Source organism: Numenius arquata, chromosome 14 (genome assembly GCF_964106895.1).
Source record: "Numenius arquata chromosome 14, bNumArq3.hap1.1, whole genome shotgun sequence".
In the NCBI taxonomy this organism is placed as follows: domain Eukaryota; kingdom Metazoa; phylum Chordata; class Aves; order Charadriiformes; family Scolopacidae; genus Numenius; species Numenius arquata.
Window position 1 is genome coordinate 13243285 of NC_133589.1, and position 18838 is coordinate 13262122.

General features: G+C 39.1%; 1 protein-coding gene across 1 annotated transcript in view; it reads left to right on the plus strand.

Annotated features, from left to right (window-relative positions):
* USP7 (ubiquitin specific peptidase 7) overlaps nucleotides 1–18838 on the plus strand; it is a 72910-nt gene that overhangs the window by 15589 nt on the left and 38483 nt on the right. The window contains exon 2 of the mRNA XM_074158620.1: nucleotides 15795–15899. Within this exon, the coding sequence (XP_074014721.1) occupies nucleotides 15795–15899 (105 nt within the window). The remainder of the gene's footprint in view (nucleotides 1–15794; nucleotides 15900–18838) is intronic.

Below are 18838 nucleotides of genomic sequence, written 5' to 3' on the forward strand. Positions count from 1 at the left end.
TCTCCTCCTTGATAACCTCCAGCAAAATAACCGTTCTCTGTTCAGTCCCAGTCCATTTTGTCTTTGTTTTTGTTGTCTTTTATATCTCTTGTTCTTCATTGCAAAGGCATGGCATGGCATGTCTTATCCTTCTTTTCTGAAACAAAGTTTCCCCTGTCAGAAAGGGAAGGGTATTCCTGCATGGGTAACGGTTGCAGTTTAAATTATTACCATCTCTAGTAATTCTTAAATCCTGGTCTTTATTCTGACTTTGAGCGGTAACATCTGGAGCTTGTTTCAGGTTTGAGTCAGACCTGACTGTAATGACATTTAAATTGGAGCTCTCTGCTTCAATTCTGTCAGTTCAAGGTATTAAAAAAATGGTGACTTTTAGATAAGAAATCTTCAAATAATGCACACTAGTTGCAGATACTTCTTTTGTATGTACTTTTATTTCTTAAGCAAGATCTCTTAAACTGTGTCCTCTCTGCTTCTGAAAGGAGAAACATCCTTATGGATTCTTAATTGATTTTTTTTTTTTTTTCCCCCTGATGAAAAAGGTCTGGAGCTGAGAAAGTGCCAGGAATTACATGCTAGGCAGTTTGTAGTGTACCTCCATGTTTGGATTTACTCCTCTCTCCTCTCCTGTGATCCACTGCTGTGCACTGTCCCATGCTCACCCTCCTCCAGGGAAAACTGTTAGCGGTTCTAAAGTCATGGAAAAGTAGTCCAGGAGGAAGAGAGGAAATGAGATGAGGATCCAGTAGTGGGGAGGACTGACAAAAAAAATCTGCTTTTGCATGCTCCGGGGTTATACTCAAAACAGTGAGAGCAATTGTGGGATGAAAACTATAGCAGGAAATGTAAAGGGAGAGCAAAAGAAGCGTGACTAGTCAGGGTTTCTGTCCCAGCTCTGTGCCCGTTTGTAGTGGCTGATGATGCCATAGACCACAAATGCGATGTTATTAGAGAGAAAAATAAAGGGGGGGGGGGGGAAACATAAGGGACTTAACGGTTTTCCTGAGACAAAGGAAGAATCATTCATCGTCAATAGAATAAGGAATTTGAGATACAGCTTAATTCGGTGGTGATGTTTATACCAGCTTCTAGCCAGAGGCAAAGCAGGAAGGCAGTAATTAATTTTGGAAGTCCTCAAAATTTGCTTCAGATGAGTGGCACTAGCAATGGAGCAAAAATAGAAGTAGTTGGGAAGATTTGCCAGAAAGAATAGAGTATTGAGATTGGGAGTGTATTTGTGGAATTAGGGTGTTTTGCAGAGCATAAGAAAGATGTAATTCACTGGGTAATGTGCAGTAGTCAGCTGTTGCAAAACACATTTTCAAGTATATTTTGTTGCCTTTATGCTCTAAGAATAGTTGACCAGAAACCTATTGTATTTTGTCTGAGGATTTGTCTCATGAAACAAAAATTGAAATGTACTATGTAATAAATCAGAAAGTAATGATATGTGAGCAGGGAAGTACAACTTCCTCTTCAGAATGTATTTTTGCTCAAAAATGTGCTAGTTATAGCTGCTGCCACATGTGGGGTAACTGGCTTTCCAAAGAAAAAGGAGAAGAATTTTCACCAACTTGTTTTGTCTCTTTTCAGGGAAAAACTAATTGGGGTCGTTATTTGGGGTCAGGGCACATGAGAGCTTTAATGAGAGCACTGAAATTTGCAAGAGCCCCAACATATAGAATAAACTCCATCTGAAGCATCATCCCTCCACCCTTCATCCACTTGGTTGCACTGCAAGATGAATCTAAATTACATAGGTGCAAGGTCTCATTTCTTGAATGTGTCTCTCTGTTTCTAAAATAGTTGTTTGCATGATTTGCATAAACCATGTAGTTTTGAAGTTTGCAGCTGCAAATGTTACTGTATGATGTACATGGTTCAAGAAGCTCTCTCTGATAAAAGAATAGTTTTAAAAATGATTGCTTCTTTACAGGTGTTCCAGTGTTTATCAGTAGATGTTTTTTTTATTCTTGTTTGTATTCCAAGTAGCTTGATTTTTGGAGATCTGAATTTATCTGTTCTCAGCTAATGTGGGTGTGGAGTACACAGTAGTTTCTTTGCCTCATTAATTTCAGTGCATTAGTATTAGGATTTGAAAAAGAACACTAGCCTCAAAATGTGTGTATGGTTGTGCCTTTTTGTGTGTGCGTATATTGTTTTCTCTGGAATACACAGTATAACTTCATTTCTGATTGTGTTTGCTTAACTAATACGTGGACTTGGATACATGGTCCCATGGCAGCCTTTTTGGCAACAGAACAACTGGTTGGCTATTTAACACTGAATAGTTAAATAGGAACAGCCTTTTTATGACACTTATTAAAAGTTTTTTTGTTTTTATTAAAAAAAAAAAAAAGTGACTTAAAATTGCTGACAAAAAAGTGATAAAATTGCCACTGGAGTGTTTAATTGAGGATCATAAAATTCCCATTCTGTATTCTTTTAAGAATTCCTTGGTAAATAACGGAAGCTAATGCCTGAGATTCTGTAGGTTTTCTATATAAAAGTTTTTCAGCTGTGTTATTTGAAGAAAGTTGTTCTTCATGTAGACAGTATTAAATAATTAACACAGTTCAGTGCTAATTTTGGCATCTGCTAACATTTGGATGTTTTCAGTACAGTAACTTACATCTTCAAAGCACTAAAGAGAAGCTGGTCTTCAGAACATTTTACAACAATAATCAGCTCTTTCTCAGAGCCTAAGTAATTATTTCCCTGCATTAACACTTAGCAGTAGAAAGGTTTCTGTCAGAATGGAAGGGAAAATAAAAGTTAAATCTTATTTAAAAGTGAATGTGGGAGAAAGCCTAAACTGCTTTAGGACCTAATGGTTCTGTTGTAAAGACTGAGGAAGACTTGTTTCAGCCTTCTGTTAAGGCTTTTTAAACTATTTTAGTGGTTGCTAGTGTTTGTGCTACAAAGTAGGAGAAGGCAGAGCACCCACTTGGGAGAGATGAATCAGTAAATTACAGCTGGCCAGAAATGTAATGACTGTGGTTTCTTTGGAGTGTCCAGACTCCAGAATCTTTGTGGAGACTCTGGTCAAAATGGGGACGCTTCTGATATAGGGAAGAGGATTTCTGTGTCAAACGGGAGCGGGATGGAGTAAACCACCCCATGGCCACTGGACCAACCCTGCCACAGCCTCTTGCCTGTTCAGAGCCAGGGACATTGTCACCAAGTCTGCTGTCCCAGGCAGGCTCTCCTCCCACCAACAGTCTTTCTCTGCTTGTCCTCTTTGGCTTGGTGAAGTTCTTGTAGAACACGGAACAATGCAAACAGACGAGGTTGGAAAATTGAGCTTGTTAAGTAATAACCTCCAAAACTCTTGGGAACCATGTATTTCAGGAATTTGGGAAACTGGTGGAGAATAGGAAACTCTTGAAATCTGTGTCTTGGAGAACAAAAAAGCGGTTTCTTGTCCAGCTCATTGTAAAGCATCACATTTGAAAAAGGAATGTTTTTTGTTTTGATCATTCCACAGTTGTTAATTTTAGATGAGAGAATAATTACTTCTCGTTAATTACAGTGAAAACAAATGGTAAAATTAACCCAAAGCGTAGAGGATTTTTTTTTTTTTGGTAGTAGGAGTCCCTTAAAATCATAGTTTACCATTACACTTGAAATGTGTGTATTAATGAACTTAAACACAGTGAAAACTGAATTTCAGTAGAAAGTAATGCTTTTGCCAGCAGTGTTCCTTATATTGCTGGGAGGAAACAGGAACAGTTCCTCTGTTACTAGGACGTGCATGTGTACATGTGTATCAGTTCACATAAAGGACTTAACAAAAAAAAAAACCAACCACCAAACCTTGAATGGTTTAATTGTTGTTGTCGTTTTCCTCACGGTTAATCTAGACTTGTAAAAGCGACCCTGACACGAGGTTAGGGTTTATCAGCAGCAGGCAGACCCAGGCTAATTGGTTCAGCTCTGGGCTTTACTGCTGCGGCCACTAATCTGCCATGCAGTTGGGCGCAGTTCCTCCTGCGGCAGGCTCAAAGGAGCAGGAAACTGTCAGAAGCCCCGACACTGGGCTGGGCGGCGAAGCCATCGCCAGTGGGTGCAGGGCTGGGTGGGAGCCCAGGTCTGATCCCACTCCCTGACCTGCACCCCAGGGATGCTTCTGGCCACTGGGATTGTTTTTCTTGAAGTGGAAGAGAAGTGTGACCTGGGTGCCCTCTTATTTTGAGTGCAAAGTGCTAAATGCTTCTGCGATAGGCGTTTTTTTTCTGCAGTAAAGTTTATAGACAGTGCAAAACTGTGCTCCGAGTCAGGAATCATGGGTTTTTATTTATTTTTTTTTACCTCATTCATTTTACCCCATTTTTACACCATGTGAACTTTAGGTTGGTAACATTTTTTTCAGTGTGAATGTTCAAAAGCTTCTTACAGAAGCCCTGTATACCTAAATAAGATTAGCCACCCCAAATTGAGTAAAAATTGGATTTAACTTGGTGTCTTGGGGGCTGTCAGTAGCAGAAGCTCCTGTTAAATGTTAGGCAGGGGAGGTATGGTGAGTTCCATTCCCCACTGTGTTCACCCCGAGGGTGTCTGAGCCTGGCTGGGCTGCCTCCCTGCCTCTCACCACTCCTGATGGAATCTGCTTCCATTCATTGCTTTGTCTTAGGAAGTGAATGGGGAATAATATATGGTTTGTATAAGTTCACTGTGCTTCTGCGTCTTGAACACCGAGTGCAGCCTGGTTAACAGCCTTGCTTTGCTCCTCCATCTTAAAAAGGTATAGAAGAAGTAAAGAAGTTACAATGAGAAAAATAAAGATCATAAAAGGTATCAAATGTCCACTGTAACAGTAATGACTAAGTAGACTGGGAAGCATCCTCTGGCCCTAGTGTCGTGGATAACTGAGGAAAGATATACTAAAAGTTTGGAAAGCACAAGTGGCAGGAGAAGGTGAAACAGAAGCAATGTAAGACCCAGAGAACATCAGAGCGCAGATTGAAAACATGACGAAAAAGGAGTTATTTTGTATAATGTAGTTAAACTGTGGCACTTGCTGGGATGTTGTAAATACTATTAATGTCTACTGGTTTGAAAAATTGGGGCGAATGCTCATAGAACATTTTGAAATGCAGGGACACCGTCCACAGATGATGGGGCCCTAGGAGGGTGCCCTCCAGCAGTGTCCCTCCCTGTTCCTGTTCCCTTCAGCCTGCCATGGCTTCCTTCATTGGCCAGTGTGAGCCTGCATACAGTGCTTTGCGGACCTCCTGTTTTGCAGTAGTGCCACTGCCTTTGAGCCAGAGGGAGCCAGGAAGGTGTCTTGGCCTCCACAACATCTTCTGACAGAGTGTTTCAGAGCTCTCAGAAGTTTCACACGTGCCATGAAAAAGGATTTAATTTGTTTCCTTTAAACTCGTATTCTGGTGATTTCATGTGAAGCCCCTTGTATTTTAAGTAGTAGAAAATGGTTCTCTGGTAGTTTTTGTTTGGTTGTGTCCCACCACTGTGTTGTTCAGGATATTTGTCTGGCATATCCTGTACCCCTGTTTTAGTCACCTTTTCTCTGAAGTGAATATATCTAGCCTGTTTTCTCTGTCCTCGTTCTTAACCTGTTAACGTGTTATATGAAGAAATCAAACCGGCACACTGGCAGGCTTTATTTGCAGTTCTCCCTTATAAACAGTATCTTTCTGCTTCCATGTTACAATTCAGATTGTTGTAGTATTCAGTGCTCTGTGCTAATTAGAGCCCATAGGATTTTTTTATGGAAGCACTGCTTCAAGAACAATATAGTCAGGTACTGTGCTTAGGAAGCCCCAAGATCTTCCAGTTGTGCATCCCAGCTGAGCAGAGTATCCGTCACATGGCACATGCTGTCTGCGTACCCACGGATGGGTTTGCATCTTTCTGGATCTGCCATGGGACTACCGGATCAAGGTTTATAGGTGATTTGGCTTGTGATTTCATGCTGCTTTGCTATAATAGCCACCTTTAAAACAGATTTAGTAGTTGTATAGTTTAGCCTAAAAGGAGTAATTTCTTGTGAGCGTATTTGATTTAGACTTCTATACTATTCAGCAAATAACCCTGGATATAAACTTATTTGTGTTGTCAAATGAGAAGGAAACACCATTCACTCTGCTTGCTTGCTTTCTCACAATTGTATAACAGTTCGTAAAGTTACTCTCCTGTGTCTGATTTGTTTGCCTTTCCCTCTTCTCACAAAAGCCTGGTCTCAGAATTCTTACCTACCTGTAACCACTGTCAGAGTCCTGCGAACCTGCTTTACGTATCTGTCCATTTCTCTGCACAGCAGAACGCATAAGGAAGAAGAGGTAAAACAAGATCAACACTAGCAAATCCAGTGATAAAGAAAACCTTTAAAAGCATTACTGAAAACGACAGGAAGAAATGCTGGAGGTGTTAGATGCTAGGTGTGGGGGCTCTGATGGGCACATTGCGCAGGTTCTCTAGCTCAGGGTCATCTGTCCTGTTTAAAGGTAAATCAAGGTATGAGGCTAAAAGTTAATTTATTTTCCTCCCAGTGTCTGTAAAATTAATTGCAGTGCAAAATCCATATTATCCACTGTTGTTCTTTGCTAGGTAATTATTTTTGGACTTAAACTCTAACATGGACAGATCAACAGTGTTTCAACAGTTTAAACAATGATGTCAGTATTAGAAAAAAAAGCTTTAATACATTCATGCTGCCTTTCCATGCTACTGGTAGTGTGAGCAAAGCTCAGCATACTTCAAGACTGATTTCGGGACAGAGCAGCGCATTTAGCACTTGCTGTAAGTATGAATCTATTCTCAACAGAATTTCAGAATCTGAAATAATGGTGAGTAATGCTTTGACTTTGTAACAAAGTAACAACACAGACTCAGTCTACCTTTAGAGCTAGTTTGGGCAAGTGGTATATGTAACCCTTTTTTCAGAAAGAGTAAGGCAACATTTTATATTGCTGCTAAACATGCTTTTTTTGCTGCTTAAAATATATAGCAAGCATTCAGTCATGGTATTTACTTTGATATACCCCAAAACGTTCTGCGTTCTGAAACTGTGGACTGTACTCATCCAAAATGATACAGAAGTGAGTTCTGAAAGCTGACTGACTACTAAAAATCATGCTGGCCCAGGGGGTGAAGGTGTTTGCTTTGCTATAGTTTCACAAGAAAAGAGGGAGGCGCTAATGGGAGCGTAATGACCAGTCCTGTAACGTGCTTATATTATTATCCAACTAAACTCATATTTTAATTGCTACTTAATTGTCTTTTTTAAAACACCGAGGATGTGATCACAGCACTAAAGCATGCTGAGTAGTGTCATGTGTGAACATAAATGCTCTGTGATGCTTGGGCTGCCCTGGCTCCAGCTGAGAGTGTATCCTTTCCTTCCATGTGTCAGAAGTTCATTTCTCTTTGAGGAGTTTTTCGGCTTGTCTAGTGATGATTGCCAAAGAGCTTAGTGTTTGCTGTTGCAAGAGATAAGTCCATTACTCAGTAAAGCAGTAAAACATAAAGAGGGGTGTGATACTGGAAAAACACATTGTTTAGGGTGTGTTCAGTAGGTTGGGACTGAGTACCTTGTCTTCAGCAAAGATGTAATCACACTACCATCTCTGGAATGCGCGGAGACAAGACGTGACGAGTTAGGGTAGTTGCTTCTATAGCCTCGCTCCTCTAGATGCAGCTAAGGGAAGGTAGTGCAAGTCCAGTAGCTCTTGCCATAATAGGTCATGACACTTCTGATGTTTCAGCCTTTCCTATCGTGAAAGAAAATAATTTGTCTTGTCAACTGTTCTAGTTACTGGGTTTTGAGTGTTACATGGGAGCCAGACACAGTCTTCCTTCCTTTCTTCCTGATCTGATAGTTTTTTAGAAGTGTAACCCAAGCTAACAAAGCTCATCGGACTAAGAAAAGGAGCAACAGAAGATTTTTCAGCAGACCTTCTCTTGCCCTGATGACTGCCAAGGGTTCTGGCACCACAGAATGTGTAAAGCCAGGTTAGTGAGACAGGCAGGTTGGTATCTTTCTGGTAAATAACATCACTGTAGTGAAGAAAAACTCATGCTAGTGCCGCTGTCTATCCCAATACCTGGAGCTTAGAAAGTGTATGAAAAACTTCTTAAAATGAGAAGGCTGCCTATAAAACTCCTTCAGCAAGAGTATAAGGTTGTAAATATGTTGAGTAATTATAGGTGTGTTGTTAGGGTCCAAATTGAACTCTGGTGCGTGCTGCCTTTCATTTAACACTGAATTATTCATAAAGCAATGAGTTAAACTGCTGAAAGCAGACAGTAATTTGTTTTAGTAAATTTTTCGAGGTGACTTCTTAAATGGCAGCTTTTGGTCCACTGAGTAATTGCATTGAGAATACCCTAAATGCTTTATACATGTCTATAAGAAGTTAATCACATTTTTAAGACTTAAAATTTTGTTTTGTAAAGTGCCATCAGACAGCTTCTCCAAAGATAAGCAGATAAATGAGTTGTTGCAGCAAGTTGCCTAGTTTATAGAGCAGGTTCTGTGTAGGCTATTTGTTCTCAGTTGTTTTTCTAACCACAGAGTTACGTTGTAACTCCCTTTTATTTTCACATAAAGATAACTTTCTCAGTAGGATGAAGTTTCAGATACTGTTTACCTTATGGACTGATATGTTTCATGCATGTTGTTCAGTGTTCAGCAGATTCTTAGGGTAGTAAGTTGTTTGTTTTATCTAAAAATAGAATGGTGATGTAACATATATATATGTATATATATATTTTTTTTTTTTATTATTCACAAGGTACATTGGTGCAATTTAAAACCGGTCTTGCCATCCTATGTTTTGTCAAAATGTTCTCTTTGGACAGGCAGGCATAATGATAGGAATACACAGCAACAGCAATATAATGATTGATCAGTGTAATAAGTGGTGGCTGCAGCGTTACTGTCTGTCTAGTCACAGCTAAATATTCTGTAGGCATGGCAGAGATGATGAGTCTGCTTCCAGGCAGTTGTCCCATCGCAGTAATGTAGTCTTCTTCATTTACTGTCTCATGTAGCATCATCTCCTTCTGGGGGGGGAGGATTTGCAATTCACAGTCAATAATGTTATAATTATTTGTTTCAGATGACAATTAGAGGGCAAGAGACTTCCATATAATACTGTTTCTATTTTTTTTAAGACCTAACGTTGGCTACTTGCTCTTTAGTAAATAAATGTTCTTTGTACTTTCTTTCTTCCTAAATTTGCTAAGGCAAATTTTGAAAGCATTGAATACCTTTAAACCTTGTCGCCCTAGCTACAAGTCATAGAATCATAGAATTGCCTAGGTTGGAAGGGACCTTTCAGATCATCTAGTCCAACAAGTCATCTCACTTCCCATGCTTATTGCACCTTTCGCCCTCAATCTGTAAGTTTGCCTCTTGCCTCCTGATACTTCTCTAGAAATCTTTTCCCCTTAAGACTTAGTCATCATCCTTCATAGCCTTCTTGTTTTGAGGTTTACATCACTACATACACCTTTTGACACCAGATCAAGTAATGAAAAATAATGAGCCATGAGGGAAGAAAAATAATAAATGAAACAAAAGCAAATTATCCACCATTTTGCTAGTGTGAGAATTAACTTCTAGCTGTAAAGGCAAATCACATGATTTTTACAAGTCATGGAAGCATCTGTAGCAGCAGTTATCCACACCTTGACATCAGTCTGTAGGGTCTTGGGGATTTATGTACTTCCCTTTCCCCTACTGCCATTCTGTTGGCTAAATTGAGCTCCATCTCTGTTACTGTTTCATCCTTTAAAAATGTTCTAGGTGGATTGCTTTATTTTTGGATGCCTTTTGAAAGGCAGCCACACTACAGAAATTGGTTCATACCTCTTCAGATTTTCATTACAGTAACCTAGGACTGTCTTGAAAAAATGAAACGGTGTAGAACACTTTTAATTTAATTCCTTTTCTCCTGAGTCCCTTTGTGCAGTGAGTGGTGTTTGTATTCTAACTGCAGGGAGGGATTCGAGACCAAATAGTTTCTCTTACTCTTGAAAGGCTGAGTTCTTCCAGAGTAGGTGAGGGGAGATTGACTATTGTAAATTAATTGGGAGATTGACTATTGTAAGTTAATTTAATTCAGATCATAGAGTTGGGAACTTGTTTGGCTAATTTTGGTGTGTGTGGTTGGCTTGGTTTTGGTTGTATGTTGTTTTGGGGGGTTTGGGTTTTTTTTTTGTTTTTAAACCCTGCCTCCTGGGCGTAATGCCTGTGAATCTGGCTTTCGTAGCAATGATTTCCAGACTTTTGGAGAAGCGAGTTGCCTGAGGCCACAGGTTCTCTTGTGAGCTGTTAGTATAGGCACATAACAACCAGTTCCAGTGGTCCAGTAGACTACCTGCCTCTGCTACAGAGATTCGTGAAGCAATATGTTCACATCTTTTTTTCCAGTTAAAGGAAGGCAAGTATTTTATCTTCTTCACATTACTCTAACTTTCCTGTTTGCTTTCGAGAAGTAATATTCTTTCTTAAAGATTTTCTGAATAAGTCTCGTCAGTGTCCTCTTTGAACCACCACGGTTTGGTAACTGCTTTAGAAAGCACTGCATTTACTGCTTGCTTTAAAAATTCTTCAATTATGTATTTTGATATGCTGCCAAATAGTTACAATCACAAAGGTCAATTTGATGGTAAAAGAGGTGATATTTAATACAGTGCTTGAAATCACTGAATGTTTTTTTATTATAATTTCTAGCAATGTTGATATTTTTAATTTTTTTTTAACTTGTGTGCTATTATCCATGTGAGACTGGCATTTTGAATTTCAGTTTACACTGAAGAAGTAAACTTTTAGAGGTTTATTTGACATATTTTAAAATACTGATGTACTCTTAAAAAGATGTTCTAATATATTCCATGATTGGAGAGGAGTTTATTTATATTTTTAAAAAAAGTAGTATTGAAAGGCCCTTTAAAAACTTTATGAAGGCTTTGATTCTGGAATGTCCATGTAGCCCAGCAGCAGAGGAGAAAGTTGTGTGTTCTCAGCTTTCCCCCTCCTAAAGGCAGAGCCCTGGATATGAAGCTTGGCTTGTGAATGTCTTGGAGCTGCTGCCAGCAGTGAGGGACTGTCTGACCTCTCTTGGGCTGCTGATGCCACCGTTACCGCAGCTCCTTCCTCATTTCTGGAATAGCTGTGGCGGTTCTGCATCGAGGTCTGTGTCTGTAGTGACATGTGAAAGTCCTCAGTACTGATGATCTCCATTGTGAGGCCGTTGTACATGATAATTGTAAGCAAGATTTTAGTATTACTATTACTCCCCCATTGTGGTCTCTTTAACCTCAAAAGAAAACAGAAATGTTTCATAACCTGCTAGGGAGACTGCTTCAGTTTCTCCTCTGTAGCTGCCACATCCAAAAGCTAACGACAAGCATTATAGATAATCTTTCAAAACGTGCTATGACTCATGACTGAAACCGATGAAGTTAGTAGCCCGCTGTCATCGTTGTTAAAATAGTAGCAGTATTCTGCTGTAATTTAATTGCTGCCATAGTGGAGTCATTCTGTAGCTTCTGTCCACATGTGACTGCCAGTGCGTGTTTGCTGCTGCACAACGTATCCTACATCTTGGAGAGAGGTGAAATTCTGCAGTACTTCTGTCTTACAACAGGACTTAGCAGGCCAAACACCATATGATCCTGACAAAATCTTTTCTGCGTATATAGCAAATACGGCAAACTTTGAGATTCCTCCCCTGTAGATTTGAATTTCTGTGAGCAGTAGAACAATAGAGCAATATATCTTCCAGTGACATTGAGTTCATCTTATTAAACCAGATGAATCCATTTGAGCAGCTTTTTTTTTTTTTTTTTTGAGTACAGTCTTTTTTAATCATTGGTGTTATTTTTGTTCTGATTACTTAATAGAGAGAGTATTTGAGTATGATGATGTTGAGGTCAGAGGCCATAATAAGGAGATTTTTTAAATTTTTTTTTTTAATACTTTCTGTAAGGTCTGGCATCCTATGGCAAGATTGTAGTTTAAGAGAATTTTACCTTCATCCCCCTGGCATCAATTAGAATAACCATTTTGCTTTCAGGCTTTCATATCAACACTTCAGTGACAAACTTAGTTAATGAGCGATGAGAAGTGTGCACCTGTGGAGTCATTTCTAGGTGATCTAGTAATGTGTCTGTATAAGGTGACTGACACATCTTACTAACTTCCCAAACTATATTGTCAGGCTCCAGTTTCTTTCCAGTTGTATACATCAGTTTTTGGACTTGATTTTGTTTCAGCATTCATGATACTTCAGTAAATCAGTGACAGCTTTTCTTTTGCTCGAACTTACTAATATCTTGAAATAGCTTTTGGAAGGTGTCTTCACTTCTAAACTGCAGAGAGACCCCCTTTAAACACTTCAAGCAATATTGTTTGTTTGTAATGCAGTGGCACGAGTAAATAGCAACCTTAAATGTTAAATATTTCAGAAGAAATTGTCATCACTATTCTTTGTGTTGCCTTGCATTCCTTTTTGTAATGAAAGAATATCTACAAAGTTGTATGTGTTGCATTTTGGGGAGGTGGAAAACAGCTTAAGTGCTCTTCACCAAACAGTCTGTCAGTGTCTAAAATTCTGCTATTGAAAGCTATATTTATTTAATATTTTGCAGTACTATATTTAAAGAGTTAAAAACATTCCTTATTCATAAGGTCACATCATGCTTTGTTGTAATGCTTTCTTAATTTATGTGGTTTATGTCAACTTTTGGTTGATTAATAGACTGCATCTTTAATTTATTCCAGGGCTATGATTAAAACTGGGTATTCTGGTCTAGGAACTGACAGATGACATGGCTGGGGTGATGTTGCCACACTGGTTTCAGCTGCAGTGTGTTAAGTAGTATGTTTTGTAGGAAGGTTTTCCTGGCCAGCATGGACAGGTATTTTTCCTTTTCCTTAATCCTGCATTGTATGATTTGAATAACTTTTTGGCACCGTTCTGCTTGAGGCAAAGGAAAACATGTTTCTTAATTAAATCTTCATGTGATTTGACAATTCTTTCCTATGAGCTCTTAAGCAAAACAGAGGAAAACATAAATTACTGGTTTTCAATGCTACAGTTGAAAATAAATGTTGTCATAGTGCTTGCTAGTAAATCTGCTGAACAACAACTGTTTTACTGTTAATAGTTGAATTTTGTTAGAAGTTAAAATTTTCTTTTATTCACAGAAGCCAGACACATTCACTAGTGTTACCGGGGTCCGTATCTGAAAGCTGTGTTACAAAATGTGTGTCAATAAATGTCAGGAAAAGCAGCAGTGGCATACATCATGCTTCACTTTATCTTATCACTAGATAGCATCTCTCAGAAGCTGCCTCTGTTTATCTTTTAAGTTGATTGCTTTTGCTATGATCTATTCTGCATTTTTCTCCCTCCTCTCTGCTAACCATTCATACTTCTGGGGAATGTAGAGCAGTAACTCATAGAAAGCTCTTTGTTTTCTTAGTTAAGTTCAGTTCTTTCCCCATAAAATATAGTGTCAACATCTAAATCCTCTGCTAAAAGCATATTTTGGGTGAGCTTTTAGTGAAGAACTGACTATTCCTCAGGTGTTTGCTTTGGTTTGTTTCTAGATACTAAGTTGCCTTGATGATAACTCTAAAAAAAAAAAAAAAAAAAAAAAATAAAAAGATCCGAACATTAATTTAGTGTAAGCAGTTGTTGCATTGCTGTGGGCATGCTGTATGCTTCCAGATAGGGGAGAGTGACCCGGAGGACAGCTTCCTTGTTAGACTCTCACCGTGCTGTTGTTAAAAGATTAAAAGGAGGAAAAAAATAAATGCAAGCTGTGGAAATAAACTTAGGGATCTTTCCTCCTTACTCTTCATTTTATCCCTTTTCCTGTTCTTGAGTTGCAGCAGTTTAAACTTGTGTCGTCCCCCCCTTAATTTTGTTGTAATTAAGTTCTGTTTATTTTAACTTGCTGTTGTACCGCACCACAGCATTGTCAGTGCCGAGAGCTGCCAGCGGGCGCCCCTGCGGCTGTATCGCCAGGAGCCAACCTGCTGCAAACCTTGCTCAATGAAATCAAAACTTTAAATGGTACTTGATCTTGCTTTCCTACTAATAATGAGAAAGGAGAAAGGCCCACACTTTATTGTGGGTGCTGCATTCTGTGTGTTGCAGCATGCACACTTCAATCATGCCTCAGTGAGATCTGCTGCATACTAGTAAGCTTCCAAAAACCGTGTTGGAGGCTTAAGTTTATGATCTTTTGTAGCTCTGTAATCCAGAAGTCTCTGACCTGATCTCTGTCCATGCTCAGGGCAGAGGTTATTAGTTCTGTGGATTTACCTGAAGAGTAAATGATCAGAATAGGAATGCCGGGTGTGAAAGTATCATTTCTCATGTGTTGTGAATTGGAATGAGGCTGAAAAAGTGTTTCACGCACCTCAGCGTGGCTGTGAGGAGAAGGGAGGACTGTGAAGCCACTGGTGACTGATCCTACTTCACCCGTTGTGTGGTTACCGTAGCTGTGGCTTTAGTTCCCTGCCTCTTGAAAGACTCCAGCGTGCCATGGCTCATCCTACTTATCGTGTCTCTTTGTCCAGGAGAAATTCAGATGGGAGAGGAGTGTCTAGGCTCATTGTTTCTGCTGTTCCCAGCACAGCCAGGCACCCCTATACTTGGCCTCTCCCCACGCCTGCGGGTGGGGGGGGCCCGAGCACGGGTGGGAGCCCCAACGCGGGTCGGGGCCCGGCTCAGCCCCGGCGCGGGCGGCTCTGTCCAGGGTGCTGACGGGCGGCCGGGCGCTCCCCGTGCCCCTTACACACACCCCTCACTGCCCCTGTGCTTTGGGGTATAAAACTGTTCTTAATCACTGACTTCGGGGGTTTTGTGGGGTAGTAGAATATGCAAGTTAATAGAAGGACTGGTATATCAAAGAGAAACTTATCAGAGACTTTAAAGAGTGTCTTTTAAGTAGTGCTTGTCCTTGAGGTAGTTGCAAGGGGTTATAGGTTTTACAGTTTGATGATAAAACCTAGTTTATTCAAGAATATATCTGCTTCCCTGGAATCGTGTTGAAATGATCCATCAGCTTTTGATGCGCAAGCAATGGAAGGAGGCGTTATTCAGTTGTTGGATAAATCAGGAAGATGTTTTGTTCAATCAAAGCAATGCATCTTTAAAATAGTGGGGTTTTAGTTCATAGAGTTTCACATCTCTTTTCACATCTCTTGTTTTAGTGGTGCTTACATTACTGTAGCAGAATGTAATGTCTAGAAACTGGAAAATGTTACCTCTACAATATTTCTGAAATGGAAAAGTATTTCCTTTCCAATTTTTCCCAAGTAAGATTTAAAAACTTACTGTTACATTTGATTAAATGTTTAGGGTTGTTTTTTTTTTTTTTTTTTTAAAAAAAATCAGTAACACCAAAGAAGTCTTAAAGTAAATTGTTAATTTAGAAAGTCTGCTATTAGAAACTTTTATGTGTATAAAAATGTGGAACACCAGAAAAAGGCAATTAAAAGTTCTTTTTTATTTAATGAGACTTTGTTACGGATGCTGACTGTAAGGCCATTTGGAAACTTAAGAATCAGTTCATGTTCTTTGTATTTGTATTCTGCATTAATGTGGACTTCTTGCTTGATCTATAGGTATTCATCTATTAGAGGAATTTTATAGTGAGACAGTTACTAGTACAATTGTTGTGCTATAACTTCAGTAGATCCTGTTTTGCATGAAACAAGTGTGCCTTTTTGTCTTGAAATATTTGTCTCTCATAAGCGCTACCAAATGTTAATATAGCTGATTAATTTTTTAATTTTTTTTCTGCGTTAGCTGGAGATACAGATGATCCTCCAAGAATTACTCAAAATCCTGTCATTAATGGGAACGTAGCAATGGCTGATGGGCATAACAACACTGAAGAGGACATGGAAGATGGTAAGTAAATATTTGATAAAAACACATGGTTTGTTTTCTGCTTTATGATTGTTGAGGACAAAATGGTCCATGTCTTAACTGTCCTCTGAACTGCAGCTCATTTAAAAAAATGAAACCCTCTGTAGTTATGACTGCTGCTTTTCTGTGTAGGCATCCTTTTAACGTAACTGTACAATAGGATTAGGCATCTGAGGGCTTGGGATTTTTTTTCTCACACTCTTTCTAGGTACTTATTTAAAGATTGCTGAAAGCGATACTGTCCATTGTTATATTTTTGTGATACGACCCTTTAAATGTACTGCAGCTGGTGCTTTGCTGAATAATGACTTTTGTCAGTTATGCAATTCCTCAGGATGTTTAGAATCCTTATCTGTCCTGCTCTTGTCAGGTGGCAGCTGTGATCAGTATTTATCTTTGTATGTTAAGTCAGTGGTAACTATTCTGTGGAGGAACACAACCCAACTCTGTTGGTTCTGTGGAGGAACATAACCCCCCCCTTCCCAACTCTGTTGCTCTTTTACTTGCAAATGCAAAGGAAGGGGTACATACTGATGTCCTGTTAATAAAAATGGACAATGATTTGTGTTTTTGAAATGTTTTTTTGTTGGTCTATTAAATAAAAATTAGGGTGGCTTTTTCTGTTACAGAAGGTCAACTAATTTTTAAGTAGATTTGTGTGGACTTATTTAAAGAAAGATAATGAGTTTGTAATTTACTTAAGTCTGTTATATTTAGTGAAGAAAATGTACAATGATATTTCTTAGGAGAGGATTTGGGGGGGACTGCTCTTATTTTGAAGAACTAAATAAAATTGAGTTGGGAAAAAGGAGACAAAATATTTAGGGTTTTTCCCCTCTGATTCCTTAATTCATGCTGTCTTGTGAGAGTATATTCAGGACTAGGCTTAAACATTTATTTAGATTTCTGCGAAATGATGAGTGATTTTTGTTTGAGAAAAGTCAGAGTTCGAGGTTAAACATCAAAAAAGTGCTTACTTTTTATGTATTCAAGGAACATACAATAGTTAGAATACTGATAGAAAATAGTAATGTTCCATGAAGAGAATATGGTTTAAATTCAGGACAAAAGCATCTCATCGTTGATTTGCCTCTGTATCATTAGCAAAGATAAAGTTTCCCATGTTCAGATTCTCGCAATAAAGTAAAAATGAGGTCTGCTTAGCCTATGAATTTTTTTGTCTGATTGCCTGATCTCATTCAGGGGCCTTTGATTTCTTGCTCAGAGTAACTTGCTGAGACTGAAATAGAGAATTCTGTTTTACATCAAAATCGGGTTACCTGTTAAAATTTTAAATGGTTTTGTTAGGCCATGCTATTTGGAGGTTGGCAAGAGAAGATCGCATGGGTTGACACCAACTGGCAAGGACAGTTGAACTTATGTTCTCAATAACGATGTTTATAGGTAGAAAGTCTGGTGTTTGTTATCAATACAGCCAGTAGATAACACACGGTCAGTTAGTACAGACATTTGTCCAGAAGTTGGTCTGTATATGCTTGCACAAAAAAAGCTAAAGGGACTTAAGCTGCAGAAGAATCTCATGAAACCCAGGCCATGTCTAGGGTGGCAGGTAATCAGATGTTCACCTCTTCATGCAGCATAACTTGACTCTTTAACCAAAAAGCTGCTGTAAAACAGTTTCTGTCATTTACCAAATATTCGACTGCTCTCAGAGAACTGGGTATGAAGGTGTCACAGCAGGGAGAAGTATCTGAAGGTATTTGGTGAAAGGCTTGTGGAAGCTTTTGTGTTTATGGTAACACTAGGGTCTTTTTGGACTTTCACTCTGGTCAGGAGTTTTGGTCCAGACTGCTGTGGGGCTTCTTTCATGGTTAAAATGTGATTATTAAGCAATATTCTAATAGTTCCTCATTATCATATTTGAATAAGGAGTATCTGGATACATCTTGGTGCTATGATAGCTCTGCATTGACACAGATAGAAAATAGTGTTATTGCAAAATGGTATAATTGCAAAAACATTCCTGAAGACTTGCATCATGTAAGAGGATGATGCCTCTTTTCCAAGTCTTGTAAATCAGATTAGTTGCTTGCTGTTGCATTATTTACGTATCAGGGCAATTGCTCTCCTGCTGTTTGTTCTCTTCCTATCCTGGTTTGTAGCTGGATGTACATGTTGAATGGTCAGCTTGGAGATGCACAAGATAGGAAGAAAAATATAGGGAGACATTGGCCTCTGATAAACATGCTCTGTTTCTCATTGCAGTTATTCATAGCAAGTGAGAGCAATCTGAGCTGATAAAGAATGCATGAAGAGAATTTAGATACTTCTTTAGTGAAAATCTTAATGAGTTTAATGGTTCCTGCGAAAGAGGTGAAGAGTAGGATAAAAGGTTGAGGCTTCCAGCTGGATCATAGAAACCAGCTTTCTGGTGAATTTCTGAGCTCAAGAAACTTCTGAAGTGATTTTGTTCTTCCTGCTTAGAAATGACTGATAAGACTGGAAAAAAAGTGCAGCTCTCATCCCCTTTGCTAGGCAACTAAGCACAGGCATTGTGAAGAACACGTAATGGGGCCAGCAGTGGACCACCAGGACTTTCAGATAAGGCTGTGTTCTCTCAAGCGTTTTGACTAGAACCTGGTGTTGCCACGTGTGATGTCTTAGCAATTAAAAGAACCGGCTGAAGGAATGTGCTCTGCTTTGTGCAGAGAATGACTCAATGAAACAAGCTTTGTGAGCTGGAATAGCAGCTTCTGCAAATAAAAAATAATAAAAACAAGGTTCTGATCAAATTTTCTTTTCAAGTGCATAAGTATTCGAAACAGCACATAGAATAAATTCCCTTAGAAGTTAAAGTTCAAACAGAAGGTCCCTAGCTAAACATAAACTCACAGCTTTGCAATTACCTACTGAAGTCTCATTTCTGTGAAGAATTGCTGGGCTAGGAGGCTTTCAGAAGC